We start from the raw sequence: 23,819 nt of genomic DNA on the forward strand, positions 1-23,819 counted from the left end.
GTCGACCATTCTCATGTCATTATCCATGCATACATATCATGCCAGCCAAAAATAAATCGACGACCAAAATTGAAAGACATTTTTTTGTGGTTCCTAACTTTTATACTTTATTTAGATCGCTTTTAAATTTAACGAATATAAATCAAAAAAAAAAAATAATTTTTGCCTGAAAATTTTATTTTCAATTTCTTTTTTTCTTAAAAAAAGACATAAAAGACAAAAAAATGATTATTTGCATAGTTTAAGTAATTTATGCTGTTGTTTCTTCATCATATATAATAAATTTGTGATTTAACATTATATAAAGGTTTTGTCAGCGGTTTGTGCGATCGAAAATTCTTAACAACAAATGTGTCATTTTTATGCAAAACAAAAAGTGTGTGGAAAAGGGGCGAGTATAGAGAAAATAATTTATTGATAATTTGAATTAAAAAAGGCGTAAATTCCATGATAGCATCTATCACCGATTCACATTTTTTTTGTGTGTGTTTTCTTTTCATTTTACAATGTAATGGTATGTTTGATTTCATTGATTGTGTACGTTGTCCGTACGGAATGTTATGAATACAATTTTCATGTTCGTGTATCTAAATTGTCTTACGAAAATTGAAATTTTGAATTTGTTTCAATTAAAAATTGAGAGAATGATTTACATTTTGTATTTTTTTTTTATGCAAAGCCTAATAATTTACAATGGGGATATTCGTGCTGGTAATTTGTTTCCAATAAATTTAAAGTGCCTTTTATTGCAAAACGCAATTTCCTGTTATGGCAAAAACGACTCACATCAAAACAACAATATACACCGTGTATTTTAAGTTATCAAAAAAAAATAATAATACGTTAAATTTAAATCCATTTTCATCTTTATCTTTTTGTCTGTTTGTTTTTGTTTATGAAAAAGAAAGAGTTGAGTTCTCTCTCTCTCATTTTGAGTGCTTGTATTTGTCATGTGCGTGCGATGTTGTATCATTACATGTGACGTGTATTGCCCATGATAAGTCCACTTTGTGTTGCTCCTTTGTTTGAACCATATTGAAGTGAGATGATTGTTTGTCCGGCTTTGAGCTGTTCTTCGCTGAATTGTCTCACATTCTTATCGGCCTCTTTCGGACCGATCGATGGTTTTCCATATGGTCCGACCTTTCGGCCAAGCGATTGCAAACAAATGACAACGGCATTCAAATTTTGTCGCTCCCACAGATCAACACTTTGGAATGTCTCTTGATTGGGTACATTGAATATTTTGATACAAACATCAACAAAACCCGTTAAATTTTCCATACATTTGAATGCCATTTTGCTTTCGTTGATTTTTTTCACCGAGCCCGGTTTGATTGCGTTCACCAATTTGCACAGGATTACACCGTCTTTTAGCACTTCAAAAAAGTTATCCATATCGCCAGATGTATTTATTGGCTCGCCGGTGATTTCCTTTACCCATTCCAAGCATTCAGCTGCCAATTCTTCGCTGTACTTCGAATTGATCTGGAAAAAATGCAAACAAAAATAATTAAACAAATATTCGTGCCAATGTAAAAACGATGAGTATTTTCTTAACGGCTAAAATTTTAAACTTTTTTAATAATTCGATGTATATATAGTCCGAAAATAGCGCGTGAGTGAGTGATCTTTTGACAGAGATGCGATTCACGATCGTGGCAGGCGGCTGGTCAGGTTCAATGCGCAAACGCACGTGTCGAGATGAATCTATTTTTATTTCATATTTTGTGTCGTTGTCAATAGTATAAGCAAACAGTTTGCCTTGCATTTTCGTTCATGAACACTGACAACCACAGTTACTTGCCAGAGAAGCAGTGAAAATGACGCAGAATTTTCTCGTTTTCAACAAAAAAATCAGTGTGTGTGTGTGAATGAAAATATCAGAGGCTGACATTTGCTTACAGCAAAAAAAAAACTAGAGGATAAATCGATTTGTGTCAGTGTGTTTATTGATTTTATGTGATGATGGCAATGTTATCATGTCCATTGTGTTTAAAATCGTGTTTTTCCAGTATCGATCTATTGCGTACAAGTTTGATCAGTATAATAAATCGACCGTTGGTTTGTCCCATATGCAATGACATACACCATAGTCTCGACGATTTGGCAACACATTTGACACAGCACATTGAGATGCCCAGCCAAATTGGCCAAAGTGAACATTGTGACGTCATTCACAATATAAATATAAACAATGACAATAATAATAATAATAATAGTACAATGATTGAAACGAATAGCAGAGCGAATCAATTCGATAGAGTGGAGCTGCTAGAGAAATGTGATGGAAGTATGACACAAAAATTAAATGCACAATCGCTTATGTTGCCATTGCTGTCACCGTCACCGTCGTCGTTGTCGCCGTCGTCATTGACGGCCACCGTATCACCAGTTGTTTGTAAATTTGAACAAAAAAGCAACATTAATAGTGCACAAATCGAACGAATCGCTGTTCGGCCATTGTTTATTTGTAATTTGTGCGATTGTTCGTTTCGTTCGCAAGAACTTCAACAAATGCATATGCAATTAGTGCATGAGATAAATATAAAGTGTAAAGATGGTAAATTAACAAACGCACGTGTAATATCATCAACAATGCTGCAATGTAATTTATGTCCAAAACGTTTCAAAATGATTGGTTCACTGCGTTTGCATGTTCGTATGGTTCACGGAGTATCGCATGTATCATCATCATCATCATTGCCGCAAAAAATACGCACACCAAATGCAGTTGCCGATACCATCGATAATAGTGCAGTGCAATCGACAGGAAACAATGAAAATATGCTCGGAACAGGTGGAGCGATACCATCATCATCAGATTCTACGTCACCGACACATGTGAACTCAACCAATCCACCACTAGTTCATAACAATCATTGTGATTACTATAGTAATTATGGAGTAAGCAATGTCGTTACTTTTGGCAGCAAAAGCACTAACGGTGGCGGTAGTGATGATGGCGGAGGTGGCGGCGGCGACAATGAACAAAAATACAACGAAGGGTTATCCAACGGAAATAATAACAGTAAAGAAATGATCACCAGCACCGAAGATCGTGTCCATAAATGTGATATTTGTAATAAACGTTTTACGACCAAATACTTTTTAAAGAAGCACAAACGCTTGCACACAGGTATTAAATTTGAAGTTGTCGATAATTTCTGCTTTTTTTATGATTCTTCACGTTCCGAAAACTCACTATACACTGCATGAGTGTCTCTGTGTGTTTGTGGAAACGCCATCGTATTCATAAACGCATCGTATATTTAATACTCTTTTTTTATTCTTACACTGTCTCTCGAAATTCAGGTGAAATGCCGTACACATGCGAGTTATGTCATCGAACGTTTACATTTCAACAGTCATATCATCGACATTTATCGTATCATACAAACGATCGGCCACATAGCTGCTCGATTTGCGGACGTGCTTTTAAAGAATTATCCACATTACACAATCATCAAAGAATCCATAGCGGCGAAAAACCGTTTGAATGTGAAACATGCGGTTGGTGGTGATTGAATATAAATATAAAAAAAAAACCGAACAGAAAAATCATTTTATGAATCGTCTTTAAATGGATTTTCTGCTTTGATTCTAACAGCATAATTGAATCCATTTGTCATATCAGAATATATCGTGTGTGTATTAATTCTGCTTTTTCTTTCTCTCTTTTCTGTGTAATTCGCTGTGTGTAAATTTATAGGTAAGTGCTTTCGTCAGCGTGTCTCATATTTGGTTCATCGTCGGATTCACGTAAGCATATATACAATTTTTATATTTCAATGTTTATTTAACCATATAGAGTAACGGTTGCGACTTCAATGTCATACCCATCCGGAAGTTTATACCAAATTCGGATAAATTTTCAAACATTAAACCGACTCAAACGCATTTCTCGTGTATAAATCATTTTCATTGGAATTTTTCTATTTTTTTTTTTAATTTTATTTCTCCTTCTCTCTCTTTCTCTTTTCACGCGAAAATCTATATGTAGACGGGAGTAATGCCATACAATTGTACGATGTGCGATAAAAAATTTCGCTATAAAATTTCGTTGCGAACACATAAATGTAGTGGATTTATAGTGGCCGAACATAAATCACCGCTAAACAATGACACAACCTTCAGAAGTAACGAGCATCAGCCAGATAATATGTCAACATGTTCACAATCGCTAGATGAACTCATCACTGAATCATGCAATCGAATGGGCATCGTCGATCAAACCGAACTAAATCCATCCGATTTATCAACGTATTCAACGGCTGCCACCGAAACCGGTGACATCAATTCAAACACGTCCATGTTACATTTTGAATGTGATTCATTTAATTTGAATGATTTAAGTTTTTGCACAGGCGAAACGAGTAATACAGATTTGGCAAATGTGATGCCATCAATGGATGAAATTTTTCCACAAACTATGGAAATAATGAACGCATTATACGATGATATGAACATGAATAACAGTGACCTACAGCATTTTTACGATCCAACATCACAACAATAAGCAGTGACCGTGCCGTTAATTTGTCTACATTGTTCGGATATAGTTTCAATAAAATCAATGATTTTTTTTTTTTAAACAAAAAAGCACAAATAAAATTGCACGTACTTTGATGTACACCGAAGGTATTCTCTCTTTTTTTTCGTTTTGTTCACACTCATCGTTTAGTCATAATCCGAAATATGAAATCGGTGTTAATGTGATATGCAAATGAATAGATTTTATTCCGGCCGTTTTCTTGGTATGACGTATGGATTGCAATGAGAAATATTGATTTATTAAAACCGCATTCTCTGTGCAAGATTTCGAATCGCCAATCTCATTATTCATGATTGAAAGAGAATGATGATTCATTCGACGCACATACACACACATATGTGTGATGAATTATCGATAGCGATTATGACAGCGACAGACAGATGTATCAAAATTTTTAATTGAGATTAACACGACAGCTGGCCACCATTCACATTCAATCAATATGGTGTGAGTGTGCGCCAAATACCAATACTCTGCACACATTTTGGTTGTCGTTGTTGATTTTTTTTTATCTGTTTGTTTTCGCATTTTGTCAATGATTTCCGTTTTTGGGTGTGATTAAAATTCGAATACATATCCATACACTGGCTAATCATTTGTTATATATCGATATATTTATAGAATATAATGTCATATTATGACACATCATATAAATATATTATGCTCATTGGCCAATACCAAATTTAATTTTCGGAGCCAAATCGATTTTCATTAAATTAATTTTAAATTTCAATTGGAAATTATTTATGTATATTATTTTGAGCTCATCGCATCATAATACACAATTTATACGCATTTTGTTTTGTCAGTAGTTTATGTATTTTTCCACTTGAATGTAAAGTATTTATATATTATCGTGGCTGGGCGAATTAAAAAAAGCAAAAACACAAATTGTTTATGATAAACAGTGATAAGAATGGCATTGAAAGCCTACACAAAAGGCATTTAATCAGCACGCAGCTGGATTACATCATTCACAAGTCAAAAATTAGCGATATATCAAATGCACGCTTTGTTTATTAGCAAAAAATAAAAACGACACCGTTTTGCTTTTTTTCCCAGTAAACATGTAAACTTTGAGTTTGTTCTTGAAAAAAATATTTCACAGTATTTTTTTTTTTGTGATAAATAATAATGAAATTTCCGTCATGTGGACAATTTTGGCATACCAATATTTTGACGCATTCCCTTTTAAAAAGTCGCAGAAGGCAATTTGATGTCTCCTTGGAGAAAACCGTTTATTCGTTTGAAGATTAGAAATGATATCAAATAATTTCCGGCCCTGGACCGTTCCATTCCAGTCTCGCGACACTCTTATTTAGAATTCTCATTTCCATTTTCTCAGCAAGTTTGTAATGACTTTGTCAAACTGAATCAGCAAATTATGGTTTTTTTTACAAACTTCGTTTGTCACAAAAATCACATAGGTATCGTCGCCGTCTAATTTGAACGTGATTATGTGATTGTTTTGAAATACGAACAAATCCATTTAGAGACATTACACGAGGCCAGAATTCGAGACAATAACGAAACAAAAATCATAATTTAGAGCGTCGATAACTTACGATATAGATGCCAACAATGGCATTTTCCATATATATACACGCATATGTGTATCAATTCATAAACGGACTCAATTCGAGCACACAATTCGTATGTGCTTTTCAATCGAAACAAAATGGAGCGAAAACAACTACAAAATGCGAAATAAATCGATAAAAATTCGGTGTTAATCGGAACAATATAATAATAAATAATTTGCTAGCAAGTAGTTTGTTGTGTGTGTGCGAGCGAACCGATAATGCGATCAGTCAACAATTGTTTGAATTAAATTGACAAAAAAAAATCAAGTGAGCAAGCGACAAGTATTTTTCATATAGAAAAGCTGAGAAATTGTATCGTACGGCATTTGGCACGGCTTTAAGGTGCGCATGTATTGGCTTACACAGCAAACCACAATGTGACCTCAAAAGGTGCTTCGTTTGTTTGTTGGTTTTCATCATATATGTCATGTCGGTTTGCAGTACTTATATCTGATTCCATTTTTGGATTTTTTTTCTCTATCTCATACGCTGCTGCGTTAGCTAAGTTAGCGTTCTCTGCCGCAATTTTTATTTGAAATATGCATGAATTTGAGTTTTTTATTTAAATGACCTCATCAAAGGTTGTTTTGTTTGAGATTCAAGTGCATTAAGTGCTCAGACGAGAGAACGAAAAAAAAGCAAACAGAAAATTTTCTGTTCATTTTTTCAACGGGCTAAAATCGTCGTCATCGCTGCTGCCGTCGCCGCCGTCGCAATCGTCGTCGTCAACGTCAATAAACTGAGTTGCTTGAATGCATTTCAATTTAAATAAATTTATTTGTTGATATTTCATTTTGCCATGTTTTCGTCGTAATGATTCGTTTACGACCAAAGGCAGACAAAGAAAGAGATAATTCTCTCGTTGAAATGGAACAATTGCCGAAATATAGCGAATATACAATGTTCTCGCTGGAGTTTATTCAGAATTTTATGAGCTTGGATATTCGTGGGAAGCATACGTCTGATGGAAATCTCCGTATTCTTCCTTTGAAAATCTTATTCGAATACGTTGAGATTTATGTAAAAAAAATGGTTGTGCATTCTGATTACTCGACTACCTTGTGATATATGCAGAAGTATCAAATGTCACTTATCGTGGTGTGTGTGTGTGTGTCTCAATACAAACAATGAAACACAAAAAAGACAGTCGGCTCATGTAATTCAAATGAGGATCGTGTCTAATAGCGCACTCAAGTTGATTAGTTCTGTTTTCAACTTCTGTCAAGTCTAAAGTTCCTCGTTCTATCGCAGATAAAACGCAAAAAAATGCAATCAATTAACAAATATTATGAATTTATGTAAATTTAACTAATGGAAATCGTCAATTTGCAGTTGAAATATATGCGTCGTGTATCTAATTCACAATTTTTTTCTTCTTATTCTTCTTCTTTGAAACATTTAAATTTTGCATTCACTCTAAGTCGCCCCGTCAAATGTATATATGTAAAAAAAAATTAAATGTGTGGCTTATTTTTCGGAGCAACATGATTAATGCGACTGGTTTTAATCATAGTGATTCCATGTGCTCGCATCAACCTCTCCATTTGAATTTGGAAATTTCGAGAATGGATATGAGAGAGCGAGGTTAACCGAGGCTGAGACAGAGAGAGAGACAGACAAAACTCGAAGAAAAAATCGCATAAGCCCCGAAACAGCGTGCAAGAGAAATTCGAGTTGAAAATGTGTTGAACATATGTTGTTTTGTGATTGAAGTTGAACAAAAAAAAAATATGTTTTAATATAGAAATTACGCGCACGCTGTTTTGACCATATAAAGTGATTAGTATCGTTTATGCGTCTATCTCTATTTTCAAGTCAGCCAAAAGACAAATGAATTAGAATGCTTGCGCAAAAAAAAAGAATGCGCGCTCATTTTGTAGTCTTATGATCGCATAACAAAATTCTTTTTTGTTATATGGCAAACGGAAAGGAGAAGGAAATGTGCTTAGAACACGCTAAATATAGTCATGTTCTGTAGCCATTGGAGCCTGGTGCTTTGGCCATCACACAATAGCCTTAACGATTTTCACGTCATACACATCTTTCGTTGTTCGTGTATTTTGTTTTTGCTGCTTCGATGTGCCTTTTTTGCTCTATCTCTCTGTCTCTTGCTTTCGACGTCTTCGTCTTCAATTTTTATTATTGTTCATCTCTCATTTCATTTTATTCAAATGAATCATAATCATTTTTTCACTCCTCAAAAACTTAACGATTGATTGCTCTGATTTGTTCGAAGCTGTGAATGTGTATACTCTTTTTTTTCTCTTTAAATTTTTTTCCCGTTTGTTCAAATTCAATGCACATTACATGAAACGTGTATGTTATTTAAACATCCATATTTGTTCGGGCTCACATCAAATCAAATCGCACGGTGTATTATACACCGAAAGACTTTAGCCACGGCAATAATAAATAAATAGCGATAGCTTTTCTCTCTGTCTGGCTCTGGCTCTCTTTGAATTTATCATGATTCAAATTTTTTACTTCGTCGTTGATTCATTAAGCGATTTCTCTTTGAATGTGAGCTTTAAAACTCTTAGATACGAATTAGTGTTGTGTTCTGCCATTACTCAAAGTACAGCAATTATTTTGATTCACAACATCGGCTGTACTGCGGTCGATGATGGGTGTAACAGAGACAATGTAATTGAAACCATTTTTTTCTCATCTTCATCACTCTCGCAGCCACAATATATCCATTTTCAGTCTTCAGATTTCATATGTTTGTGGCAGAGGAAAAAAAAAAAGAATTTTCGGGTTTAATTCATTAAAATGAGCGACGAAATGGTTTTCATCCGCATTTTTTTTTGTTTCTTCTTCAAAATTCGCGCGTCGTGCTCAAGTTCAGCATTGTGCTGTTGCCAAACACGCCGAAACAATAACAACACAAAGCACAAAAGCGAATGAGAAAAAGAATTATAAATTACTACAACCATACGCGCAGCGGATACATGATCCTCAGTACAGTATCGACATACGAGCAATGAATGGTGCGCATTCTTATTCAAGTTGTGAGTGTGTAATTTGGCACTTAAAAAAATTCATTTAATAAATAGGTTTGCATTTTTATCCATTAAAATGGATTTCATTTGAATGAAGTGCGCACACTCACAGCATGAATGGATTGCACGCAGTCTCATTACATTCGATTTGAGAATCGTGAAAAATCATCCGTATGAAATATGATGATTTACCATAATTTTTAAGCATATGCTGTTGGATCAATTCGAAAACAATAACAAAAAAAAACTCGAAAATTCAATTGATTTCGAAAGAAAAAAAAAATAACGCCTGATAAATAAAAATAAAACACTACCGATATACATTATAGACAAAGAGCGTCCGATGAAGAAAGTCCAAAATTGAGCGCTTCATCTTGCAATTGATACATATTTAGTAAATGGACTATGAACACACTCGGAATAGAAAAAATATTGTGCACAAACTCCAATCGGTCTGGCACTACTCAAATGGCAACGGCTAAAAAAACCAACAACATCGCTTCGCGCCACAAAACATTTGCAAATCGAATCAAAGGCAAGCGCTCATATAAAACAGTAGAAAATGAAAATCATAACAAATTAATAAGTAATTTATTCAAGAAGTGAGAAAAAAACACTCAACACACTATACAGATTGTACGCTTCTCCACTTGCTGATTCAGTGTATATGTATTGATTTTTTTGTTGCTTTGCGCTTCTGTTCCGCTGCAAAATCATTATCATAAATTCATCAAGCAAATGAATAAAGATATAAATTTATTAGGCATTTTATGTAGAGTAGCTGCAGAAAAACTAAAACATAATGCTCATCTTTCATTATTATTAAAATCTTCTTCGATTCTTTGTTTTTTTTTCCAGCGCACTGTTTTGTTGATATTCCATTCATGATGAATAGACTTTTTATAAATGTGTGTTATATATATCACAATAAAAAAGCAAATTCGAGTAATATTCAATATCAGATAGACGGTTTGCACGCTGTCTGGTGGGGGCTACACGTTCTATTTGCTTTTGGTTACTCTGTTTATTAAATAAATAGTAAATAATAAAAAAAAGAATTATTTAAGGCCTGGGCAATTACGATAGTGGCGGTGCACAGTACCTATCTCATGAAGATTCAATCAAATTGGCTACTTGAGCGCATTGAATGAAAACCGACCGATTTGCATATGGTTACGTTTTTTTTTCTCTCGAAATCGTTTGAAAATTCAGTGAAATTGATAAATGAATCCAAAGAATTATGAAGAAACCGAGAGAAAAAAAAGCGAAGCGAGAAAGAGTTCTCATCATCAACCCTCAGTTGGTTACACTAATTGCGCGGTGCCAGTTGAATATCTTTCGCAATCGCATTTCTCTCACTGTGTGTGTCGCTTTTACTCTACCATTCTCTGGGCCCACTGCTTAATAAATTCTAATTTATGGAATTATCCAACAATTAAGCGAACCATTTAATATGGATCAGTGGCTCGTGTGAATATTTTCATATGTGTTTGTATTTATGTCCCAAATTAATCATATTTCTCTTTTTTTTTGCTATGCTGAACGCTGCCGCATATTGAAATGCAGCAAAATGGGATTAATTCAGAGCGCCTTTACCATTAAAATCCATTAAAAATCTGATGCCGTTCTCGGAAACACAGTGTTCATCGTCAAAAATCAACACCCAACATTCGAGGGAAAAAAATTATTCAACGAATTGCTTAATTGATTAAAAAAAACGCGCGAGCGCAATAAAATTGCTCGCTTTGTTTATGGCGTTGCATCTCGTTGCTGTTAATTGATATTTTGTGTTGAAATGCAACGTAATGGATGCAAATATAAATGACGAAATAAGCAGCATGTACATGGAAGTAGAAATGCTGATACTTGTATTCGAGCATCATTTCCATATTTCCCATGGCAGTATTAGATTAGACGAAGCATAATCACATTGATGTCGAGTGTATATACGTTTTTTGTTTTTTGAATTCCAAGTAAATCCTTATGAGTGCTTTTGTTCACTTTTGTTCTTGATACGATCGCTCATTTGTCTTTAAATGAGCTCGACAAACACTTAGCAATAGATTTACATGAGATTTAAAACATCAAGTAGCATTCATTAGTCCATCGGTTTTTTTTTTTCATATTCTCAATTCATTTGCCTTTCGTTTCGATGTGAATGAAATAGAACCAAATCTTTCGTTCACATTTCAAAATCAGTTCTCGTTGCGTGTATGTGAGACGAAGTGAATGTGTGTAAATAATTAAAATTCATATTTTATTAAACATGCAAACATTTCCAATTTCAAAACGATGAACGAGTCTTCTTGAACTTTTAAGAGTTTGCGAAAAATTAAACGGACAAATAAACATTTAACGAAAAGAACGAGAGAGAGAGAGAGAACAAAGAGAGGTATAGAAAGAGAACGGGAAAGAGACAAGAGAAAGAATGGGAGCAAGAGATAGGAAAAAAGAGGAAAGATAGATAGAGCGAAAAAAACATAAAAGAACCGATTATATGGGAACGATTTGGTCATAAACTTATAAAAAAAGACTATCTATATATCAACGGTCGAGTTATACAAAACTATCAACCGTTGAAATAAAACGGGCAAACGTCTAAAAAAAGGTAATAGAAAAAATGTTTGTATGTGATTTGTGTTGCGTTTCCACTTCATATTTGCTGTTGTTATTGTGTTTATTTTCCCTCGTTCTTTCTTTGCGACCGTTCATATTCCTTTTCTGTATCATCGGTCCTGTTCTCTCATGTAATATTCATCGGTTGTGAATGTTACCATTACACGGGGAGATGATGTCATTTTTATAGCCGGTATTGACGTATGCGACTCGCGATCGCGAGCAACTGCTACTATACTTCAGATTCGGGTAACCGTGATTAGTTTTTTTTCGTTAAATGCGCATTCCGTTCGTATTGATAATAATGCGAGACCGAATGAGATAGCGATACGAATAGTGAAAAAAAAGACGACGGTTAAAGTACATACATTCGAATGAAGTGAAAAAAAAAAAGAGAATACGTTTGTTTGAATTCCTCTTTTCTTTGAAGATGGTTTTTTTTCTCTCTTTTGGATTGGTCATTTGTTGTTGTTTTCATACATATATTTGGGTAGAATAGCGCGTCACGGATTGCATACTCAATGATTCGTTTCGTCTTCATTGTTAAAGTGGCACTGTGTATACACACATACAAATCGTAACACATGCCATCGAATGGATTGACAAAAATATACAGATGACTCAATGGCTTTAGCATGCGGAGATCGTTAATTATTCGTTTTCATGCATTGGGGCCCATTGGGCTGTCTGTTGCGTCCAATGAAACAAAGAATAACTCAGATTTCATCGTTTTATTGTTGTGTGATGACAAAAAAAATCAATTTCAATTCAAACATAATTTATTGCTTAATTTCGGACGCTTGAATTTGGCTCCACATTTCTTCTTATTGTCACACTCAATAATAACAAATGTTGGGGTTTTTTTTCATCACCACAATATTCAAACGAAATTCTCTTCAATTTACAAATCACGTGATTTGAAATGAATTGCATGTCAAACAGATGAAAGAGCAGAATGGAAACAAACGGAATAATATCGCGCGCTGGGATGAAAACAAATGTGATAAACTATGTGAATATATGAAAGAAACTAGGAACTTAATTGTCTGTTAAAAATTGATCATAACATTGTTTAATAAATCTGAAAAGATATAAATATTGTTATGCAATGTGAAGCAATATTAAATTGAATGTCAGAGTGGAAATAAAATGAGCGCTCACAATTGAACACAAAATGAATTGACCTTTGCTGATTCCATTTCGATTTTACACGATGCAATTTTGTTCCAGTTTGTTTTTTTCCTCTTTTCTCGCTTCATGATTTCAAACCGTAAACGAAGACAGCAGGATTATTTTACACGAAGAGAACGAGAGAGAGAGAGAGAGAGAGAGAGAGTCAACCGATTGGAAGTTTACAGTACGAATCACGTATTAAAGTTATTATGTTCTGTTCATGAGCACATAAACACAAAAGCCATGCTCAACACACAAGCCACACAATGTTCGATGCAAAATATCTGCAATAGAGAAATTATTATCGAAGTTTTCAATTTCATTTTGCCGAATGGGAACCTTTCCTCTCTTTTTCTCTCTCACTCACATTCGATTCGTTTCGGCCGTGCTGTTTTTTCTCTTTCGCTTCGTTTATTTGTAAAGTTGTGATTGTAATTTGCATTTGACATGAGTAACATTTTTATCGATAAATAAATAATAACGTTTTTTTTTCTCTCGTCCAAATTGAGCAAAATTGCATGTTTCAATACTCTCAATGGATAAAATAAGTGAGTGAGTGAGTGCAGTGTGTTTGTGGATATGATTCCATTGAAGTGGAAATGGTAACCCAAAACGACATTATAAAATGTAAATATTTTACTAATGGCTCACAGTTAATGCTCTATGGCATGCGGGGATCGGTACATTTTGTGCACGATATGCACATATTGAACAAAATATGACGTGGCAGTATATAGGTCATCGCAATTTATTAATTTTAATGCTCGAAAATTGTTTATCTATCGAATGATGGCACATCGTATGCTATGTGCGCTTGATGACTCTTGTGCACAACACAAATGAGACATATAGACACAGCGTAAAAAGTGTCAGAGTGAGGAAGAGAACGAGGGAGAGAGAGAGCGTCAGCAAGAGCTGTGAAGATATGAAAATAAATAATGTGTTGTCGCATTCGAAATGCCCATTTAATCGAAATTATTATCTGACACACAAACAAATAATATGCGATGGTTTCGAATCATTGAAACAAGCGATTCGGTGCGCCACACAAATGAATGTGTGATCCAATTTCTAGGGAGAGGCCAAACCGAAAAAAAAACAAATTATTCACAATATATTCGTTCTCTCGCGCTCAGTGTGTATTGCGATGCATCGTTGAAGATGTTGCGCTTTGGTGGCGACCAGAAATACAAAATGCAAGATGAAAAATGTCTACTCGATGGAATTCTTCTTCTTTTATTTTGTGTGTATGTGACAAAAGAAACAAACTGCAATCGACTGAAGTCTCCATGTATATATTGTATAAATAAATATTGTTTGAAGAAAGAAAGAAAAAAAAGATGATTCTCGAAGAAGTATGTTTGGCATTTTAAGCTGTAAAGATACGGTATATTCGTGCGCTTTGCCATCGCCATGAACTTGATTTGTTGGAACCCACAATCGAATTGTAAAATCGGAGAAATAACACGAAAATAAAAGAAAAGGAATATCCAAACATATAAACGGGCACGACAACCAACAGAATAAACTGGAAATAGGCGCATTGTGCAATGCGCACACATGCATCGAAGCAACAGTCAACATACAACAACAGCCAAGATGGCAACAACAAAGAGACCAACCAAATTGCATTTCGCGCATCTCGCGCGCGCGCGCACACCACACAAGAAAAACGCGAAAAACTACAATATTTGCTCGAGCTACGAGCAACGAGAGGAGAGAAGGTTAAATATTTAACAATAAAGCAATGAATGCGATATCCAAAACGCGAGACAAATACGGACAAGAACAGACAAACACAAAACCAATTCCATTCAATGGAAAAACCAGTCATACGCTTACACTTCTAAGTGCAACTGCACACCAAAATAAAATAACAATAATAATGAACAGGCAAAACAAAAAAATAAAATGAAACAAAAAATAAGAATCGATTTGCAAGAGCCCGAAGAAAGGAGCTTGCAAATACATTTAAATCACACACACCAACAACAACGGAATAAAAATAATCATACACACATATAATATATGTGTTGAAATAAAGAGAAAAGAACACAAACATAAAAATAAATAAATAAAAAAAAGAAAATAAAACGAGTAAAATCATTTACATACTTTTCTTTGTGCTTCGGCAGCGAATCCGGATTTTGGTGCACGATTAATCGACATAATGAGGTGAAATTGTAGATGACAGCGGGTGTACGAAACCAACAAAAAAATAACAACAACAACAATATCTAACTAACAACTTATAAGAAAAAAACAACCCGAACAGTTGCGTTGTGTATCCGTGTGCAAGTTTAAATGACTCTTTTGTCTTCGATTTCGCTTGGAAATGACTTTTTGTCACAACAATTTTTTTCCTCGTATTTTCTTTCTTTCTGTTACTCTTTTATTCGCTGATTTATTATCTCGGCTCTGTATATCCAATATTTGATTTGGTTTTTATTTGTGTGAGTGGTTTTTTTTTCGTTTGCGTTGATGATGTGCAATATATATGTGGAATGAAAAATAAACGAAAAAAAGAACTATTAAAATTTTGCAATTTTTCGCAACAATAACTTAGCACTAGAAAATTTAATGCGAGCAAAAAAAGAAAAGAATTTAATTATAAAAAAAAAAACAGAACGAACAAAACGAAACGAAACGAATTAAGAAAAAATCCGAAAAAAGAAAACAAGTTAATCAATTAAAAAATGAATAAAACCGAATTGCAAAGATTACAGTTATTATGCGCTGGACGACGAAAGAGTCTTCGATCACCGTGTGTATTCGATACGAGCATTAAAATTTAACTGAAACCAAGTATGGTGAACTGCCGCTAAATAGGTACTTGTGCACACACACCGAACGATCCAGAGCACACATTCAATTATAACTCTCTTTGGCATATCGGCATGGAACGTGTTAACGAACAAACAATCAAACCGAAATATAAAAAAAAAATACTACAAAAACAACACAACACCACCACGAAAACAACAAGCAACAAGCAACCGAACAGAGCGGGCAAAAGAGTGAACAGAAGAATAAAAAGAAACACATGCGACGAAAAAAGGCGCACGGGATCGAAGAAGTGAACGAAGAAAATAAAAAGAACAATAAATAATGATGCGGCGAGCTCATTCGGCTATCGCATTCGCTATTGCCTTTTTGTCTTTGTGTGTGCGTGTGTATGCATGTTGTTCGTTGTTTTTGGTGTGCAAGTTGACTTTTAATGCAATACACATGTAAAGTGGCATTAATGCCATGTTCGCAGCGTGTATATATTTTGATTCGTCTTTCACTGGAGAGAGAGAAGCAAAATGCTTAACAACATATTGTTATCGTGGTCTGCTCATTACCTCACCGACGAACACCATTACAAGTTTTCGGCTTCTTATCGTGGCCAACCTTCTCACCTTGATTTTGCCGACGTCACACGCTATCAATGGAATTTTGTCTTGATTTGTTTGTAAATAGATTTTAATTACATTGGAATGTGTCAATTTTATGGAGTTTATACTCATAAACAATGGCATTGATTTAATAATAGCGAAACGTTCTAGTGTCGACAATTTGCATAGAAAAAAAAAACAAACCGAAATAATAAAATTTGATAAATAGAATTCTAGTACGGTTCTAGTATCATTTTTCAATTTGCCTACATTCAGGAGATTTCCAATCGAACATATGTTGTTTTCTTTAGAAAGCAAAGCTCTCGATTGGTTTAACTCCGTTCATATTTCGAATACGAAATGCACAATAAAACCGACGAGTTTGAAATTCAAACGGTCTTATGTTCAGTTGACGCCATAAATACCGAATGAAATATGGTGTTGATACTATAAGAAAAACACACACTCGAATTAAACTCATTTAAATTCAATAAATCTCGTCGCGACGTTGAAAAAACAAAAGAACAATGAAAGTGATATTGGCTGAAAAATCCAATTTTGAAACGAAAACAAAAAAAAAAACAATACCAACAACAAGAAAAGATCATCACAACAAACACGTTTAATGTTAATATAATGCGTTTGTGCGACAACGACGACGACAATAGCTGGAAATGTACGATTTATGTAGTGCTGAACCGACGCACATGTGTGCAGATGTCAAATGAATCCCTGAGATTGTGTCATTACATTAGATTGTTGTTGCTTGTTTTTCTATTTGTATTACGCATACTTGTAATGCCATTAGACTTTTTTCCGTTTTCCATAACATTGCTGCGTCTAGTGTAATCGCTTCGGATCGAATATGGGCTAAAAACAAATCCATTACCATTGTGTGTTACATAAATCTCAAACCATTTGCCCCATTACATTTATTTATGCAACGCATTTGAGATGCCGTGATATGCCGTCTGTGAAAACGACGAGAGAGAAGGAAAGAGGGGTGTGCATGAGCGCAAAAGAGAAAGAGTGATTGCGCGGGAAAGGGCGCAGAACAAAAATAATACAAAACGAGTGTCGAACATCGCAAGCATTTCACGGAATTTAAATAAGCTCATTATGGACGACACAAAGTGATAGTAATATGTGAGCTCAATGCTAAATGCGTCGACAATACCCATTTGAATCTCACACTCAATGTAAAGCCAGTGCTGGTGTGTCTTTTTCGGATTGAAGTAAAACAACTTATATCGAACTGTTGCCAGCGGTGAAAATAAACTTGCAGAAAATCCAAATGGATTTTCATACCTTTTCATAAATAAATACAATTCCAAAGCACATCCACTGTCGTTGTGCATCGCCATTATTGAAGTTTATGTTACTGAATAACTGCAAATTTTTGAACGCAAGGACTGGAATATAAATGCGACTGATAATCGCCAGCAACTCAAGATAAATTGCGTTTGAAACTTGTTTAGATGGTATTTAGATTTGGTTGCCATCATATCATTTTTACACATCATACCGTTTCAAAAAATGGCACGTTTTTACTTTCAAATTTTGCCAGGTGAATTTATATTTACCATAGACATTTGCACGATGAACGGACAAATTTTATTCCTTGCAAAAAACACCATCTATATCACATTGTTGTTCTTAATCTCTCCAATTTGCAATATACACAAAAACACTGATTCTGAGTAGGTAAAACATTCATTTTTATGTAAAATCCAAATATTTGTTTTTGATATACAATTGTAAAAAATTAAAAAAAAATTAATTATAACATTGGAATACAAAGATAATACAAAGAACACAATTTTTTTTTTAAATAATACCATTTTAGGAGATCGAATGTCTAGAAAGAACTTTACGAAAAGTTGGATGCTTCCAAAGTTGGAATACAAAGTGTTCATGGAACTGGCCAGTGATATCTACAAGTTTTTTTTTATTTAGAGTAGGAAATGTTAGATTCATTTCCATCGTACTCATATTCAGATTCACTATTTGAGTTCAATGGTAATTCTGGTTGGATTCCATTAAGCGACAATGAACGGTTCTTTATGAATGCATCGTCCTCAAATCCTTCGTCTTTCAAACAGGCAAGTATGAAATCGCAAACAATACTATCCGCGGTTGGTCGAGTCTCTGGTTCGTGCGCCAGCATTTTTTTAATGATCTGTAAATGGAATGAATGAATGTCTGGAGTACTGATGATTATTCTTGTATTATAAAACACTTACGATGAATAACGGATCATCTGAATCTTCCATGAAATCTGGAAATATTTTGCGGCCTGCATCGGTCAAAACGACATGTCTTTCCATATCAGTTGTGAATGGTGGATGAATCATTTCGAAAAAAATCATGCCCAATGAATAGATATCGGCTTTATTTCCATAGGTCGCATTCGATGCCTCTTGATCTCTCAATTCGGGTGCTATATAGTATGAAGTTCCTACAAGTCCAGTTTGTGAACTTCGGGCATTGGCGCTATTGGTGACTGGATTGTCTCTTTCACGTTGTTTCAAAATTAAATCGATTGTGGTGGCCAAACCGAAGTCAGCAATTTTCATACGACCATTAAAAGTCAGGAAAATATTTTGCGGATTTAAATCACGATGAATTATTCCCAATGAATGAAGATATGCCAAACCGCACACTATATCTTCAAGCCATGAACGACACATTGACTCTTTTCGATTGTGACATTTCTTGATTGCCCTCCTGCAAATAGATTGAAATTATGTATGCAATACATCAAATTGTGGAAAAATCTGTCTTTTACCTTAGATCCATTTCACATAATTCCATTTGAATGATTATCGTATCGGCATATTGTGGACCATCATTTGCAGACGTCGATGAACTATAAGTAAACGACCAAAATTAGTATTTAGTATGAATTTGAAAAATATCTTTAAAAAACTGATCATACTCATATGAAGAAGCTGAATTATATTCTCCGTTGAATATTGTTATGTCAAATCGATTCTTCAATTCCAGTGCATCCACAGTTTGCTCCCAACTAGTTATGTATTTCACCACATTTTCATGATTTAATTGTGAAATAAGTTCGACTTCACGTTTGACCTTATCGTATTTTCCTTTGCTACCCGTCGGCAATGTGATTAGTTTCAATGCATATTCTTGGCCACATTTACCTTGTGCTTGAACTGCATTTACCTTAAGCACACTTCCATACGCCCCTTCTCCCAATTTTTCTATGATTTGAAAATGATTTAAGAACGGCCCGTCATAGATGGTGTTTGCGTCACCAGTGTGAACATTGGATAAGTATGCATGTTTCAATAGATCCTTTGATTGTTCACATTGACACATTTTTATGAAATCTCGAGCGAAACTATCAACGATTTCATGTTTTGTTGCAACCAAAGATCCCAGTGCACGAATGTCAGTAACTGTTTGCACTGAAGATAACGTGCCTTTCAAATACATGAGGTACGGTATCAGATGGTAGTCGCCAACATGATATCTAGCTGATTTGCCAAGAAATATCGAACCATCGTTTATGTAGCCGTGTGTTATGCTGGGATTCATGCTGTGTAAATATGAAATCGCTTTCAATAACCATTCGGCAATTGGCGAAAGGCTCGGTAAAATCCCTTGATCGCTCATGCACTTAACACTGACTCCTTCAATGTATTCTTGCACCAAATTCACCGTAAGATAACCATCCAAAATTTCACAATTTACGTCTAAGTAACGCACCAAATTCGAATGCTTAACATTTTCGATGATAAATTTAGCTCGCGCTTGGAATGCTTCGACGACGTTATCACCATGATTAGAGCATTCACTTTCAATCGATATTTGAGCGCATGAAATTGGACATTTGCGTTTGATTGACTCAAGGTCAAACTTCCATGTTGTTATGAAAACATCTTTTCCATCACTTGATTGAGCCTTGTACGAATTGCATCCTTTTTTCGATGCACCTAATAAAAATAATAATAGTAAAGTTAACCAAAAAAGATTCGTATGAACGTTCATCAACTTTGGAGTGAAAGTTGTTTAAATTTCAAACCTACCCAAATACTGTATTTGATGATACACGTTTCCATTCTCAAAAGTTATTCCCTGGTTTGAAAGCATCTTCAATTTCAAGTTGAGAATATCACAGTCACAAACTTATTTTAATACACAAATTGCACGGAACAATTTTTTTTTCTCTTATTTAAATATTTTAAATTTTAAGAAAAAAAATTGTGAAATGTCAAACTGAACACAATTCAATCCATGTCTTTTTTCGGTTGATTTTATAAACATTTATTGCATGTTTTCCTGTCGGTGCATGCAAATACATGAATTGTCTTAAGCGCACTTTTTAATGTATGCATGACATTGCTGCGGTTTGTTTTGACTTTGAGGGGAAATAAATCTGTCATAGATCGTTTTTTCTCATTTCATTTTCATTGGTGCTGAGTCAAAAACGATCAACAGATGTCACTCTCAGCGACCATCTCATTTGAACGATCAACTGTTTGATATTTTGGTGTCTTATTGGATGAATATTTGCTTTATATTAGATAAACAATGTTATGTGGTCGTATTAAGTGCAGTTTTGATTTAAGTTTTGTATATATTTCTTTATTTAAAATTGGTATAATTAAAAGAAGTTTGACTTTAAACAAAAAAAAGATCAAAGTTCTGACTGTAATACGAAATAACAAATACTATCAAAAATTTCAAATTGACATTTTTTTTACGCAAGTAAAAAAAAACACCAATATATTTGGCAGGCCAAACAATACAGGCAATACAAAAAGTTATGTTTAATTTATGCAGACATTATATTGAGATATTTAGATTAGATCAAATGTCTCAATATAATGTCTGAATTTATGTCAATAGGTGTTTCGATTCCCTTTTTCCGTGGTTAACCCAAAATCATCTGAGTTCATTTCAGATTCGTATGTTGATATATTCGAAATCATAAGAAGTGATATTGTTCTTGTTTGATCAGAATCAGTTATAGAAATAAGAATTTTGACATAATTGGAGACAAAATGGTTGTGCACAATTATGCGTTATTAGATTTGAAATATTTCGATCTCAAGTAGCGCCTACGATGACATTGCCAAAGTACTTTTGCATATGGGCGTTGCTGTTGATCATGGTCCAGCATTCGCAGAATTGCCTTGAAATTGAATAAAACAATTAGTAATCATGATATAGTGTGTGTTTTTGTTTCGCATAACTCACTTGAAGCTGGACTTTGTATTTGTCCTCTTTCAATTTATCCGGAATGATGAGACTGTCGCGCACCTTTCTTAGCACTATGTCTCGCTCCATTCCTGTATCAAAACGTCCATGGCACATCTCCAAAAAGATAATGCCGAATGAGTATATATCTGCTTTTACAGAATAAATCGTATTTGATGCAGATACATTCGATAACTCTGGCGCAGAATAGTACGATGTCCCGACTGGGCCGGTTTGTGAACTACGAGTTTTGGCACTGCTTGGAGTGCGATAGGCTCGTTGTTGTTGTTGCAAAATCAATGCAGTTGTCGTGGCCAAACCGAAATCGGTAATTTTCACATTACCCGACCAATCAATCAATATATTTTCCGGCTTTAAAAAGAGAAAAAAAATTAAATGATAAAAAAAGTGGAAAAAAACTATTTTTTAACCTTTAAATCTCTGTGAATGATGTTCTTTTTCTGCAAATGATGAAGAGCCAAACATATCTGCGAAAAAATTCTCCAAGCATGTTTTTGAGAAAGATTCTCATTGATCAAAGCCCTGCAGAAGAAAAGAAAATGAAAAATAATTTTAAATTTAAAAACAAAACAGCAAGATACCTAAGATTTTTCGAACATAATTCCATTTGAATGACCATTGTATTTCGAATTGGACCCAACTGTGCTTCGTTTCTGTTGAGAAAAATGTGAAAAAAAAATATCGGAAACAGTGAAACCATTCAAACATGGAAATAATTCGATTTGATCAATGGATTAACTTAGAATCAGAGTCTGATGAAATCGGCTCCTCTTCGTCGGTATATTTATTTAGTTCCGTAAAATTGACGAATTGCTTCCAGCTGGTGATGTAACGCACAATGTAGCGATAATTAATGCTCCTCAATATCTCCACCTCACGTTCCATATGCTCCAAATCTTTCTTATCATTCTGGGGTATTTCAATAAATTTTATGGCGTACGGTCGTTGATCAGTGTGATATTTTGCTTGAAAAACATCACCAAAGCTCCCACCGCCCAACCATTTTTCGATTTCAAATTGTTCCAATAGTGCATTCCTATGAATTGGCTCACGTTTTTTTAACCCAATCATTACTCAAAAAAGAGTGTTCAAACAATTGTGAATGGTTCAAGACACGGCCCGAACAACACTTTTCGATAAAGTCATTTGTGGACTTGGAAATGATATCATCTAAAGAGCGGACAAGAAGACCCAACGCCCTGAAATCATTGACTCCATGAATGTCGTGCTTTTCATTCAAATACATCAGGTATGGAATTAAATCATAATCGGCAACACGAACGACTGCTGATTTATCAAGAAATATTGATTGGCTGTTCAAATAGTCATGAGTAATTTCGGGATTCATGTTATGGAGGTACTCGATGGCGTGTAGAACATTCTTAGCAATCGCTGGAACATTGGTCAGTTTGTCCTCTTCGCATAAATTTTTAATACTCGTCCCATCGACAAATTCTTGCTGCAAAATGACTCTGAATGTATCGTAACGAAATTCACAACACTCAGACGTGTATTTGACCAAATTGCGGTGATTTACTTTTTTAATCAAGTACTGCGCCCGATCTTCAAATGCCTGCTTTATTAATAAGGGTGTGTCTATGCCATGTCCCTTGCACTTGTCGGGCTTACCTATATTTGGACATGAAATCGGACATTTATCACGGATTTCGTCAACGTTGAACGTCCAATATGTTATAAAGGAATTTTCTCCGAAGTAACAATTATTGACTTTGAACGAATGACATCCTTTACTTGAACTATCTGAAAATGGTGAAATTTATGTTAGTTTTAAATTATTATTTTCATTAGAAATTCACTTACCGAAAACTTTCGTTCGGAATAGAGAATCGCCGATATACTTCACAAATTCACGATTATTGGATGACATTTTCAGATTATTTTTTGGAAAATATTGGATTAGCAAACTGCGCATTAAATATTATATATTCACTGTTGGCCGTCTCTTTGTGTTACTCTTCTTCTTCTCATTCTATTTCCAGCTTTTTTTTTATGCATTTGACATTCCTTACATAAACTTACTTTGGGCAACTTTTCTCATCAACACATTGAACAAGATACCCATCCGTATTTAAGAACACATCAGTTTTGCACTAGTTGATTACACTACGCCGCTTGTAGATGCAGTTCGGATACGCATCTGTGTGTAACTTTATTATGTCAACAAGAAACAAAAAGTTGTTATGATCCTGTAATAGTGAAAGTGACAGTGACAAAATAACTTATGCTGAATTAAAATTTGTTTTAT

At 34.5% G+C, this 23,819-nt stretch overlaps 4 protein-coding genes across 4 annotated transcripts in view; 1 reads left to right on the forward strand and 3 right to left on the reverse strand.

The window, feature by feature from the left end:
- Window positions 1-379: 379 nt before the first annotated feature.
- On the reverse strand, window positions 380-15,789 carry LOC116343886 (myophilin). The gene is made up of 3 exons (XM_031772187.1): window positions 15,654-15,789; window positions 15,045-15,347; window positions 380-1,488 (listed from the first exon to the last, which is right to left on the reverse strand). Exons 2-3 carry the CDS (start codon window positions 15,096-15,098, stop codon window positions 973-975), a joined length of 570 nt encoding a protein of 189 aa, XP_031628047.1. The 5' UTR covers window positions 15,099-15,347; window positions 15,654-15,789; the 3' UTR covers window positions 380-972.
- Window positions 1,771-4,796, forward strand: LOC116343885 (zinc finger protein 160-like). The gene is made up of 4 exons (XM_031772186.1): window positions 1,771-3,139; window positions 3,316-3,513; window positions 3,713-3,762; window positions 4,004-4,796. Exons 1-4 carry the CDS (start codon window positions 1,966-1,968, stop codon window positions 4,517-4,519), a joined length of 1,938 nt encoding a protein of 645 aa, XP_031628046.1. The 5' UTR covers window positions 1,771-1,965; the 3' UTR covers window positions 4,520-4,796.
- A 2,330-nt stretch (window positions 15,790-18,119) lies between the features above and the next one.
- Window positions 18,120-20,636, reverse strand: LOC116344035 (eIF-2-alpha kinase GCN2-like). Its single transcript, XM_031772399.1, has 5 exons — window positions 20,359-20,636; window positions 19,245-20,265; window positions 19,095-19,175; window positions 18,550-19,033; window positions 18,120-18,485 (listed from the first exon to the last, which is right to left on the reverse strand). Exons 1-5 carry the CDS (start codon window positions 20,420-20,422, stop codon window positions 18,255-18,257), a joined length of 1,881 nt encoding a protein of 626 aa, XP_031628259.1. The 5' UTR covers window positions 20,423-20,636; the 3' UTR covers window positions 18,120-18,254.
- Window positions 20,637-21,070: 434 nt separating this feature from the next.
- The window catches only part of LOC116344115 (eIF-2-alpha kinase GCN2-like), a 70,404-nt gene continuing 67,655 nt past the window's right edge, over window positions 21,071-23,819 (reverse strand). Inside the window, exons 2-8 of the mRNA XM_031772524.1 lie at window positions 23,375-23,760; window positions 23,183-23,314; window positions 22,293-22,589; window positions 22,135-22,206; window positions 21,964-22,075; window positions 21,533-21,904; window positions 21,071-21,467 (exon numbers count right to left, since the gene is read on the reverse strand). Coding sequence (XP_031628384.1) covers window positions 21,351-21,467; window positions 21,533-21,904; window positions 21,964-22,075; window positions 22,135-22,206; window positions 22,293-22,589; window positions 23,183-23,208 — 996 coding nt within the window. The 5' untranslated portion in view covers window positions 23,209-23,314; window positions 23,375-23,760 and the 3' untranslated portion in view covers window positions 21,071-21,350. The remainder of the gene's footprint in view (window positions 21,468-21,532; window positions 21,905-21,963; window positions 22,076-22,134; window positions 22,207-22,292; window positions 22,590-23,182; window positions 23,315-23,374; window positions 23,761-23,819) is intronic.

Source organism: Contarinia nasturtii, unplaced genomic scaffold, assembly GCF_009176525.2.
Source record: "Contarinia nasturtii isolate CC-2019 unplaced genomic scaffold, AAFC_CNas_1.1 Cnas_scaffold_1037, whole genome shotgun sequence".
Lineage (NCBI taxonomy): Eukaryota > Metazoa > Arthropoda > Insecta > Diptera > Cecidomyiidae > Contarinia > Contarinia nasturtii.

Excerpts from the sequence above, each read along its gene's own strand:
- LOC116343885 (XM_031772186.1), top strand. The coding sequence starts at position 1,966 with ATGATGGCAATGTTATCATGTCCATTGTGTTTAAAATCGTGTTTTTCC. Across the intron at positions 3,514-3,712 it reads GTTTGAATGTGAAACATGCG|GTAAGTGCTTTCGTCAGCGT; the intron begins GTTGGTGGTGAT and ends GTAAATTTATAG. Across the intron at positions 3,763-4,003 it reads TGGTTCATCGTCGGATTCAC|ACGGGAGTAATGCCATACAA; the intron begins GTAAGCATATAT and ends ATCTATATGTAG.
- LOC116343886 (XM_031772187.1), bottom strand. The coding sequence starts at position 15,098 with ATGTCGATTAATCGTGCACCAAAATCCGGATTCGCTGCCGAAGCACAA. Across the intron at positions 1,489-15,044 it reads CTGCCGAAGCACAAAGAAAA|ATCAATTCGAAGTACAGCGA; the intron begins GTATGTAAATGA and ends CATTTTTTCCAG.
- LOC116344035 (XM_031772399.1), bottom strand. The coding sequence starts at position 20,422 with ATGCTTTCAAACCAGGGAATAACTTTTGAGAATGGAAACGTGTATCAT. Across the intron at positions 19,176-19,244 it reads AATTCAGCTTCTTCATATGA|TTCATCGACGTCTGCAAATG; the intron begins GTATGATCAGTT and ends GTTTACTTATAG. Across the intron at positions 18,486-18,549 it reads CAGATGATCCGTTATTCATC|ATCATTAAAAAAATGCTGGC; the intron begins GTAAGTGTTTTA and ends TTCCATTTACAG.